Below are 12,403 nucleotides of genomic sequence, written 5' to 3'. Positions count from 1 at the left end.
CCAAGTTTATACTAGAACTTGGTTCCTTGGCTTCTAGTCCAAAGGACTTTCTTTTCACAAAATACACAGGCCTGGAATTTAAAGTTTATTAATGGAAGTTTGTCATCCTGATTGTTGTTGTCTTTCAAGTGATTTAATTAATTTAAATTTAAAATGAAAAGCAGTGCAGGACAGAAATGGAGACAATTTCCTTAAATTATTTATAAGTAGAAGTACTAAAGGGTTCACCATGCATTCATTCATTCACTCATTCATTCAGTAGTACTCATTGAGCACCGCCTGTCCAGTAGAGTGCCTGGCACACAGTGGAGTTCGACTACTGTTTGAAAAAAAAAATATTGAGTAAGCATACATTCTGTGCTTGACATCATATTTACACCCAGAACACAAAATTTAATAAGATGTAGTTCCTGTTTTATGGGCGCTCATAGTCTAAAAGCAGTGACAGATGTTAAACAAATAACTGCAATTATGACAAGCACTGCAAGCACAATGTTATATGTTAGGAAGCAGCCCTTGAAATGTTCACAGAGGAAGAAGCTTCTACCCTGTTCATGAATACTGAGTGAGCATTTGCCAGGTGGACAAGGTCAGGTGGGGGAGGTTAGATATTCCAGGTAGAAGGAACATGTCAAGGACATGGAATACCATGGTGAGGTTCAGGGGAAGTTGGCATCTATCAACAGGCAGTGGAGAGCCCCAAGGTGGGGGTAGGCTAGGGGGAAGACCTGGATTTCTCTTTTAGAGCGATCTCCTTCGTGTCAGCATGGAGGATGGACTGAGGGACGAGAAGGAGGGTGGGCACGAAGTCAAAGGCAGAAAGGCCAATCAAGAGGTTACTATGATATAAAACAGAAACAGACTCACAGACATAGAGTACAAACATGTGGTTGCCAGAGGGGAGTGGGGTGGAAAAGGACAGACTGGGAGTTTGAGATTTGTAGATACTGACAGGTATATATAGAATAGATAAACAAGTTTATACTGTATAGCACAGGGAAATATATTCAAGATCTTGTAGTAGATCACAATGAAAAAGAATATGAAAAGGAATATATGTATATTCATGTATGACTGAAAAATTGTGCTATACACCAGAAATTGACATAACATTGTAAACTGACTGTAACTCAAAAAAAAAAAAAAAAAAAGAAGTTACTATGATAGCTTAGGAAAGAAATAATGAGGACCCTTCTCACTGTGTCTTTTATTCAACACTCAAACTCTCTCTGAACTTTTCCAAATAAATTTCAAATGGCCCAAATCCTAAAATTTAGTTCAAGTCACTATTCAGTTAAAGAGGATATAAAGTGAATCTTCCAAATCTTAAGTTAAAGAAGCAAAAGTCTTCAGTAGCAAGAGAAAAATACCATCATGAAACTCTAGACTTGGAGACTTGATTTGGCTTTCAATCAATTGGCTGAAACCCAGTTTATGCTAATGTTGATTCCTCTGGTTGGAAAATTCCTAGGCTATTATTATTTGTAAGAGTTGGAATTTCTTTCTGATTTTCAATCCAAGCCACATGGAAATAACATAGAAATGGAGGCTGTTCACTTTGAATTTACTCTCATTCTCAGTGTTTTGGCTCTGGTGTCATGGCCCAGTATCCACCAGGAGGAGGCATTGTCTGAGCACTGTTGGGAAACATTCATTCCTGGGGAATGACACTGCTTCCTTATCTGGCTGAAATCAGTCTGAGAAGGAGGACTGTTGTTTCTAATGAAGAAAGAGCTCCACCCTCGGCCGCTGCCACAGCTTCTCTGCCAATAAATAAGAGCAAAGCCTTTGCCCTCCAAGTACCTCCAAAATGGATGCTTTTCAGGGGATTGTAAAGTTCCTCCTCAACCAGAAGACGGTTATTGGCTACAGCTTCATGGCTCTGCTGACCGTGGGAGGTGAGCGTCTCTTTTCACTCGTGGCTTTTAAGTGTCCCTGCAGCACTGAGAACGTGGTCTACGGACTGGTTTTCCTCTTTGCTCCTGCCTGGGTGTTATTGATCCTGGGATTCTTTCTGAACAACAGGTCCTGGAAACTCTTCACAGGCTGCTGTGTGAATCCCAGGAAAATCTTCCCCAGAGGCCACAACTGCCGCTTCTTCCATGTCCTTGGCCAGATCACTCTGAGTTCATTGGTGGCTCCAGTGATGTGGCTTTCTGTGGCTTTGCTCAATGGAACTTTCTATGAATGTGCTGTGAGCGGGACCACAAGTTCAAGACTCCTGAGACTGATCTGCAAGGACAAACCCACAGAGTGCTGGAAAGAACTTCACAAAGTATCTTGTGGCAAAACCAGCATGACCCCCACAGACAACGAGGAACTGAAGCTGTCCCTGCAAGCCCAGTCTCAGGTAAGAAAGGACAAAGTGCCTTTCTCTCCCTGCAGCGTGAGCTTGATGTATTCTCTCTGTACTCCTTTAAGTCAGGGCTGAGCCTGAATCCTGCTAGAACATTTTGAAACTAAATGGAAACTGGAATGTGGTGCAGCGTTAAGACAATCTCAGGAAATGCTTTTTAGAGTTTGGATGGCTAGTAAAATTGCTGATTGCATTGTCTTTTCCATTTCCGAAAAGGAAATAGCCTCTGAGTTATACATATGTAAATGCTTAAGCACTTTAAAACAATCTGTTGGGGCGGACTTTGTAAATAATGCATGAGGCTAACTCATAATAGTGTTAACAACAGAGCTGTAATTAGAAGTTACTGCCTTTTGTCAATTATTTTCAAACTGGCTTCTCAAAAGCACATGTAGCATTCATCTATTAAAATACAGCTGAGCCAACGGGGCTACCACTTTTCAAAGCTGCACATAATACAATTAGTGTAGTGATTCCCTTGATTTCTGGCAATGGCTATCTCTGTGCATAAATATTGTCAAGACTGAGAAGGATTTCCTGTACAAAGTGGGTGCTGGCAGTCTTTAAATAGACTTCAGGGAAACGGGACTATATTCTCTGGGAAGGTTGCATCCTATGCTCTCTGTACTCTACAGCGAAAGAGGTTCTTACGTTCACTTTAGAAGCTCAAGATTTGGGGCATTATTTTCTTTAAGAGAAGGAAATTGCAGCTTTAGCTGATTGACTCAAGGAAGTAGCTTGTCACCCTTCCAGGTATGTGAGCACAAATCCAGATGTGAGCCTGGCCCTGCCTCAGGAAGAGACTGAATTCTTACTTGTGAATAGTAGGAATTCATTCCCCAAACAAGCAATAAGAGTACATAAACAGATTCACAGTTTGTCAGAAATGCTATTTAAGATGAAAGGTGGTAAAAATAGTGTAATTTTACTTTTTCATCACAGACTTGCCTTTTCAACAACATAGCAAGGCAAAATCTTTTAAAATCAGACTTTCCAAAACTGGTTGACAGTATAGTCACACTCTTTTCATAAACTGAGAAACCTAAAAATGCTCCCAAACAAAAATCTTTTGTTTAATGCATAAAGCACATCTTAGATAAAAACATGCCAGGCTCCCATATGTCTTCCTTCTTTTGTTGAAGGAAGGTATTAATTACAAATGTTATGTTGTATGATTTGTGTCCTCAGGCACCAGGCTTCATTCATGTAGTGCCAGATCCAAACTCTTATCACTGTGTGAGCGTTTCTTCTTCTCTAAACACAGGTGTAAGGAAATCATGCACATCCTGTCCTAGCTTAGCCTGGGCACACTGATCTGTTTACCTTTTGGAGGAATGAAGAGGACCTGGGGGCTGATTCCAAGGCGGCTGCATAAGGGATGTTGGCAAAGGGAGCTATATCAAGAGCAGGTGTTGACCGCAGTGCTTCAGACAGGCAGCAGCAACAAACAGTCCAGACCAACAGTTGGGTATGTGTGTGGGAGTGGAAAAAGTGCCCCATCCATAGGTGGGGCAGAAAAACAAGAATTACAGCTGGATGGCTCTCTATTCTTAAGGAAGGGAGAGTAGAGTAGTGGCAAGAACTCCATCTTGAATTGGTCAACCTTGGGTTTGAATCCTGATTCTGCCACTTACCAGCTATGGGGCCCAGAGCTACCGGTTTGACCCCTCTGAGCCCCAGTTCCCTCATAGTTGAGGGTAATAACACCTACATTGGAGGGTTGCTGGGAAGTATAGAGTTAATGGGCATAAATGGGCATAAAGCTACTGGCACACTGTAAGTGTCCTAAATTGATGAGAAAAATGCCAGGGTTTGAAGGAGAAGACCCGTGCAGAATGGGACACTATTGAGGGCTGGGGAGGAGCATCCACCATGTCTAGTCAGATTCTGGCTGGGTACCATGAATTAGGGAAGAGCAAGAGGACAGTGTTCAGCACCCAGGTGAGACCAAGGAGAAGCTAAAGTTATCCAGTGGGGGGAAGACGAGTCTGAGCTGATCAAATAGTTTATAATTCAGAAGAATTGGTTCAGATATTGAGGTGAGATGGTCTACTGGCCTACAGGAGGATAGGCTGTGCGGGAAAAGAAAGGTAGAGGTTAGAAAGGAGGAAGATCTGAGGTAGCCAACCACGAGTGATTAAAGTAAACAGAAGGACTTTCACACGATGGGAGCTAAGCCTCATTCATGAGTCATGTCAGAAAGATGCCCTGCATTCAGTAATGCTTCTACATAGACGTGCATACGTTTGAAAAATAGCAGGAGGTGATCGTAGCTGACACTTACTGAATCCCGTATATGTCTACATCACCTCATTTTAACCCCCCCCAATTACCCTCTGAGGTGGGGAACCCCTACTTTACACATACGGAAACTGAGGCACAGAGAATACCCATAAAAGGGGAAAGCTGAGATTAAAACCCAGCAAGTGCTAAAGGCACACAAGTGGGGTCTGAGATCCTGCACAATGACCTCCATGGTCTGAGTCAGAGTTTGGGGACCACTGGTTTAAAGCTTTGGAGCTTATTTGTGGTTCTGTTATGGTCTGAATGGGTTCATTTGCAGATTGCTGATTCTCTGTTCAAATAGGCCTATCTGGTGAGAAATACTAAGGACCATTTAACTAACATGTTAAGAGAAATTTTGAAAGAGCTTTGCTAGTTGCCCACACATGAAAGTAATTCCATTTGTGAAAACAAAAACAAAAAAGTTTAGAAGATAAGTTGAGCTGTTTAGACTTCTGTTTTGGGAATTCAGAGGGGAAAAAAAAAAAACAAACAACCCAGCTGAGCCAGATTGTATTCAGAGAGGAATCTGTTTTTTCCAATTACCAAAATTCAGAATCAGCAATGCTGAAGATTCGGAGTGACTCTATTTTTTTCCTTCAGCTTTTATGAAGGCTTCCAATTTTTATAGCCTCAGTTTCCGTGTTGTATTATGTTTGCGTTACTGTGTGATGGATAATGAGTAATGGTATTTCTCTCAGGGAGGGTCTGCTGTTCTCTGCAAACAATGTAACACGGGAAAAATCAGTTCGCTATCCATGAATATGCGTTTGTCGAGGCCTGAAAACACCTGGCTAAGGAACTGGTCGTTTGCTCACATGACCACATTTACTCATGCACAGAATTCGTTCCTCTAATAGCTAGTACCATTTGAGGGCTTGGCTTGTCCAGTTCTTGGATAATCTCTATTTTTGCTCTTTTCCATTTGCCTGCATTCCGGGTGTTTCTTTGCAAATCAGCAATGGTGTGTAGGATGGAGACTAGAGGTTAGGAAGACCATAACTTTATTTGACTGTAAAAAACTGTTGTTAATAATTAAGATGAAGGACTTCAACCAAGGTCTGGCAATGACTGTGGGATTAATTTAGCTGTACACTTTACAATGACACCACCACCGCTCCCTGAGAAGTGACTGAGCTTTGTATGTCCTCAATGTTTCTTTCTTTCTAAGATTCTAGGATGGTTCCTGATTTGTTCAGCATCCTTCTTCTCTCTGCTCACCACTTGTGTCACTCGCTGCCGATCTAAAGTTAGCTACCTTCAGCTGGATTTTTGGAAGACATACGCACAAAAAGAGAAGGAGCAGTTGGAAAATACATTCCTGGACTATGCCAAAAAGCTGAGCGAGAGAAACCTGAAATGCTTCTTTGAAAACAAGAGGCCAGATGCCTTCCCCTTGCCCACCTTTGCAGCCTGGGAGGCTGCTTCAGAGCTGCATTCTTTCCACCAAAGCCGGCAACACTACAGCACCCTCCACAGGGTGGTGGAGGACAGTCTGGAACATAGCCCTGAGGACGATGAGACCACAATGGTGCTTGTGGGTACTGCCCACAATGTGTAGCTCATCATCACTGACTCGCAGTGTCCAACAGTACACTCATTCTGACATCTTCCCACAGTCACCAGCTACCTGAGTATCTCTGCGTTTTCTCACATTTAGTGTTTCCTTACAAGACAATTACCCAAAGGGAAGCAAGTTTACAGCTCCCACTGCAGACAGCGTCAAGTGCTCAGACTGACGCTGAATGACTGGCCAAGGGTGGTGACAAAAGTGCCTTTGCATTGGTTGGGGTTTGGGCTCAGTGGCTTCAAGTTCTAAGATTTTACGATTGACAGTGAGACTCATGCAAGAAGTTCTGCTGCTCTGTGTAAATATTGGTCATGGCACCTGGGGGCAGGTACTCTTAATAGTGAGTGAGCGAGGTACTCTTAACAGACAGCTGTACAGTGGGATCTGCAGTGTAATCACAGTGGAATTCCTTCTGTAAATCTCTCCTACTGCCTTTCAAGGATGTATGAAATTCTATGGCTTGAAATTCATTTCTTTGGAATCTGAAGACCTTGTTTCTCAAAAATAACACGTTGAAAGGATATGATACCTAAAATTCAGAGCTTTTCACATGTTTCAACTCTGTACTGAAAGTAGACCCCTATATTCAGGGCTGTATTATGATTTTTGTGGGCTCTAGGCACTTTTGCCTTCATGGACCAGTTTCTACATTAAAAAGTACATGCATACACATACACACAAGCACACACATGTATACACACACATATATTTATGACTGTATTGATATAAAGACATATACATTAATATTAATGTTAAAAGTTTTTTTCAACCTTAAAGTTCGTCTATTTCCTTGTGATTTTATAAGAAACTAAAAACTTTTTTGTGGGCCCCTACAGAATGCAAATTTTGCAGTCTATTATGTAATACATCCATGTTAGTTTAAATATATATATTAATTCCCTCTAAATCTCTGAGTGGAATTGATATTTAAAGAAGAGGCACCATGTTGTATGCTGTGGCTCACACCTCCCGCCACAGAGAGTCCTTGCCTCCTAGTTGGAGAATCCTGGGAATGAACTCCCTATTACCATGGAACTTTATCCCAGATTGGGGGAAGGACCCTGGAGGTAAAAGACCTGGAACATGTCCTGGGAAACTTGGAGGTGCAGAGTCAGGTTGTGTGTGTAGGTGGGAGAGTGGGAGATGGGGGCTGGGAGTTGCAATATTTGAAATATTACTTGGGTTTTAAACATGGTTTGTGATAAAATGTTTAACAACTGGCTCTTTGAGAAAAAAAAAAAAGCCCTGATTCAAAGTGTTTGCCAATTTCTGTGATGCAATTTCAAGTTACCAAGGTGATGGCACTGAAGGCAGAGTTAGGAAGAGATGCTAACCATGGGCTCTATGAGCTGATATGAACTTTCTAAAAAGGTTTAACAGGTAGCATTTTTTTGCATTTATTTTGCTTCTAACCAAGCCATCTTTGGTGCATCTGGGTTTCACTGTAACAAAACCAAACCAAACCATGGTAAATGAAATATGGCTCAATGGCTCCGACTGAGAGATGGGTCTTTTTCCCTTCTCCTTGATTCTGGCTTTAACAAACCAATAGAATGAAGCAGAAGTTAAGCCAGATTGCAAAACTGTTGCAGTTAAGCCTTGGTTTCTGGCAGTGCTCAGCCTGCTGAAAGCCGGCCAGCAGACAGGAAGAGCAATTACCCTGAATTTCCCAAACTCTGAAGAAGACCAAGTTAGCCAAGTGGAGAGACAGAGTGAGGAGAGAGAGAGAGAAAAAGAGAAAGAGAGAGAGAGAGAGAGAGACAGATGGTACTTGGCCAGCCCCAACTGTTCGAGTCGTTCTAGCCTAGGTGCCAGGCATGCGAGTGAAGAAGCCATTTTGGACATTCCAGCCTCAGGAGACATGACGTGCACCAGAATCAGGGAACCCAACCAACAGCCAGAAAAAAGACCCCAGATCTACGGTTTGAGGGAAGTCACTCCAGACATCCAGACTTTTGAGCTACCCCATCTGAGGCTGCCGATGTTATTAAGGGGTCCCGGCTATGTCCTGTCCAAATCCCTGATCCAGAAAATCGTGAGCTTAAATAAATGTTTGTTGTTTTAAGCCATCAAATTTTGGAGCAATATGAAGTAAGATAGCCTGAACACTAACACATGAGGATCAGAATTTATTAAAGAGAGAAATCAGAGGCAAATTGCATTGATATATAGACTTATACCAAAATTCGCCCTATGCATAGGTTTTTTCCTTACTAGTTTTTCCCTTTTGATTCCAGTAAGCAGTATCTCCTCCATGAAATGATCTGATAGATGATGAATAGGTACCTCTCCGAACTGTCTCCACCAAAGCCTGAAGTACAATTTAAATTATTTTGGGTTAAATTTGGTTTGAGAGGAACACACTGCTGTGGGTTAAATTCAATTGAAAATAAACATATTATTTGTCATTAATGTCTAGAAAAAAATGGGAGTGGAAGGTACAAGCCAGGCTGGCCTTGAGCAAGCCGGAACAGATGGGTCTTCCAGTCTTGCTCCTCGGTGTTGTCTTCAGACCACCAGCATAAACATCACGAGGAAGCTAGTTAGTAATGCAGAATCAGACCCTACCTAGAACTGCTGAATTGAGCCTGCAGTTTAACTAGACCTTAGGTGATTCCTGTGCAACTTAGATTTTAGAAGTGCTGGAGCAGAGGTTCTCAAACTTTAAGCCATGTCAAAATCATTCGGATGGCTTGTTAAAATGTAGATTGCTGCGTCTGACTGTCTGATTTGGTAGGTCTGGGGTGATGTGAGGGAATTTGTGTTTTTAACAAGTTCTCAGGTGCTGCTGCTGCTGTTGGGCTAGGGATCACATCTTGAGAACAACTGCTCTAAGACACAGAGCAGGCCATGCTGGGGAATGCAGGCTACAAGAAAAGCAGAATCTTGGGCCCCGCCCCAGATCTTACTGAACTACACATTATGCTGTCATCAATCTGTCTGAGAACATGGGGTGACTTTCCGTTTATTTTCCACTTACTCAACACTACCTTTCATCCTTTAGGGATATTTTAACGTTTTCCTCACATAAGTTTTGCAAGTGTGCATTTGTAGGTATTCTTTGCTGCTGGTACAAATGGTTTCATTTTTTTTTGTGATATCTTCCAAGTGATGGTTACTTGAGTACCTGAAAAAACTATTACTTTCTGTGCATCAATTTTATATGCCTCTACCTTACTGATTCTTGATTATTTTATTATTTGTAGAACTTTTCAGAATTATAAAATAACAATTTTGCAACCCCTAAGGACATAATGGATCTAGACAATAAATAATAATCTCTCAACAACTTGTTGGAAGTGTGATGGGTGAGAAGCATGCAACTTGAAGCCACTTGGAATGCCACTCTGTCTTAGCATCACTAAAAATGGGACAACCGCATATTATGTGCCTCCTAATGTTATGCAGTGCAAGAGTAAATACAAAGTACCACCTGTGAAATACTGTTTCCTGAAAAAAAATTAAATCTGAATCTAATCAAGTATTTAGTTCTTGCTACTAGTTTACAGGAAGTATAGGCAAGAGAAAACAAGTTAACTAGCACCACAAGGAAGCAACCAAGTACATCTACAATATAGGACATTCTATTTGACATGTGACCCAGTTTTCCATAGACCAATGGCATTTATAAAATAGAATAAAAGAGATATAAGATATATAACAACCAGAAGCAACATGTGGGTCTTATTTGTGTCCTGTTTCAAGCAACCAACCAACATAGCATATTTTTGAAATATTTAGGGAACTATGAATGGGTATTAAATGAGTATTAGATGACATCAGGGAATTGTTCATTTTGATATTTATGATAGTAGCATGTTGGTTTACACTTTTTTTTTTTTAAAAAAAAGTCCTTACCAGCTAGAGATGCATGTTGAAATATTTATATATGAATTACAATGATGTCTAGCACTTTCTTTAAAATATTTTAGCACAAAAAAGGGAAGAGCTGAAAGTTGAAATAAGATAGCCAAAATATTAATACTTATTGAAGCTCAATAGTAGGTACATGGTGCTTATTACATATTCTCTTTATATTTGTGTGTGTTTGAAAATTTTCATAATAGTTATGCAATAAAATAAATTATGTGTTCACCACAGTTCTTTTGCTGAAGCTGTGACAGTCAATCCCTGTTTGCCTGGAGTTTATTCTTTAGTATTATTCTCAGAAAAGGTTCTCAGGAATCCTAGTCCCTGAGTTTTACATATTCAAGTTATTGGCCTATTTTATACTTTAAGGACAGTTTTGCTGGTTCTCTACTTGGATATATTTTAAGTGTTACTCCATTGTCCATTGTGATTGAATATTGTTAAGGAAAAATCCAGTGCCATCTTAACTCATTACTAACATGATATTTTTGCCTCTATTCTCACAAAATTCTTTCTTCATCTTTAAAGCCCAGTAACATTACTAAATATGCCTTCAGATAGGTCTTTTGGATCAATTTTCCCTGCCACAAGCTATACTCTTATTATGGAGAAACATTTTCTGTTTCAAGAGAATGGAGTTTGTGAGTTTCCCATTATTCTCCTTGTTATACTGTAAAATTTTCAAGAAACCTTATGGTTTTGGATTCAGAACTAGGCCACTGCTATGTTCCTATTAGAATTTCATTGATTTAATAATAATTTTAAATTACAACTAAGTTATCTTGGGGTCTCAATTTTTGTATCACCTACCCCTACCCTCTCCTTCTCCTTTTCCCACTCATGCAACCAGAATAGAGTCAATACTTGACATTTTGACATTTGTAGCCCCTCACCCATGAGGTAAATAGCAAGGAGCAGTGGATCTGTTCATGCACCTTTTATGTGGCAGCTGTGAGGGTGAAGATTTTTCTCCTTTGTGTGGTTGCTTCCTTGATCATTATCATGTATTCAACCCAATCCCATCATTGCCCAAAGTCCCCAAGGGAGCCTAGACTGCCCTGAGGAGCTGACACAAGGAAGGATCTGGCTCCAGTTTAATCATTTATAGCATTGGATTCTAACTAAATGTTAATGAAGTACAAAATGTGTGCTGGGACACTGTGAGGTTTGAGGAGAGGCAAAAGGGCAAGCTGAGCTACTGAGGCTGGACTTGAGCATGGAGAGTAACCTCAGGAGGAGGCCGCTGCTACTTGGAGGTGAGGCAAGTGCCAGGGCCTTTGTACTTATAGCTACTTGACTAGGATTTTGGTCAAGAGCATTAGGTTAGTTTAATCCGTTTTGGAGTTTGGAATATTTTTATTAAAAATATAAAATGTCACAGAAGCAACTTAAATGTCCATCGACAGATGAATGGATAAGGAAGATGTGGTGTACACACACACACACACACACACACACACACACACACACAGACACACATGATGGAATACTACTCAGTCATTAAAAAGAATGAAATAATGCCATTTGCAGCAACATGGATGGACCTAGAGATGATCATATTAAATGAAGTAAGTCAGAGAGAGAAAGACAAATATCATATGGTATCACTTATATGTGATATCTAAAAAATGACCTTATTTACAAACCAGAAATAGACTCACAGACATAGAAACAAACTATGGTTACCAAAGCAGGGAGGAGAGATAAATTAGGAGTTTGAGATTAACATTTATACTCTACTATATATAAAATAGATAAATGACAAGAACTTACTGTATATAGCACTAAATATAAATAGGGAACTATATTTAATATCTTATAATAACATATAATAGAAAATAATCTGAAAAAGAATATATAAATGTATGACTGTATACATATGTATAACTGAATCACTTTGCTGTACACCTGAAACTAACACAACATTGTAAATCAACTATACTTCAATTAAAAAAACAAATATAAAATGTTTTATTTGAGTCTGGAAAAAACCCCTGCTTTTAGGCAGCTTCAAATAATATTTTCAATGTTCAGTTTGTTAAAATTGAGCTCTGCAGAAAAAATGTTTGTCTAGCTATAAGAGAGATCATATGCTAAATTTTGCTACTCCAGTAAAGATGATAGACAATATTAAAATTTATTAACAAACTATTATGTGCTGGATACTTTGCACATGATTTACATTTAAAATCTCACAAGCATACTCACAAGCATACTGGGAAGGGGGTATTATTGTTTCCATTTTTATGAATAACACTAAATTTCAAAAAAGTTAAGCCACAGGTAAGAGATAGAGCTTAAATCTGGACATAATTGCTGCCTCA

At 40.0% G+C, this 12,403-nt stretch overlaps 2 protein-coding genes across 2 annotated transcripts in view; one reads left to right on the top strand and one right to left on the bottom strand.

Annotated features, from left to right (window-relative positions):
* Window positions 1-12,403, bottom strand: part of TRAPPC3L (trafficking protein particle complex subunit 3L) — a 45,802-nt gene that overhangs the window by 9,446 nt on the left and 23,953 nt on the right. The gene's annotated exons all lie outside the window — the stretch shown is intronic.
* CALHM5 (calcium homeostasis modulator family member 5) lies at window positions 1,693-6,484 on the top strand. The gene is made up of 2 exons (XM_010979141.3): window positions 1,693-2,350; window positions 5,811-6,484. Exons 1-2 carry the CDS (start codon window positions 1,811-1,813, stop codon window positions 6,198-6,200), a joined length of 930 nt encoding a protein of 309 aa, XP_010977443.1. The 5' UTR covers window positions 1,693-1,810; the 3' UTR covers window positions 6,201-6,484.

The sequence above is a fragment of the Camelus dromedarius genome, chromosome 6, assembly GCF_036321535.1.
Source record: "Camelus dromedarius isolate mCamDro1 chromosome 6, mCamDro1.pat, whole genome shotgun sequence".
Taxonomy (NCBI): Eukaryota; Metazoa; Chordata; class Mammalia; order Artiodactyla; family Camelidae; genus Camelus; species Camelus dromedarius.
The sequence above is the reverse complement of the archived record's forward strand: the minus strand, read 5'-3'. Positions and strand labels throughout refer to the sequence as shown.

Bases quoted from the DNA above. Each gene is read 5' to 3' on its own strand.
- CALHM5 (XM_010979141.3), top strand. From the start codon at position 1,811: ATGGATGCTTTTCAGGGGATTGTAAAGTTCCTCCTCAACCAGAAGACG. The intron at 2,351-5,810 runs GTAAGAAAGGAC...TTTCTTTCTAAG, and splicing joins CCCTGCAAGCCCAGTCTCAG to ATTCTAGGATGGTTCCTGAT.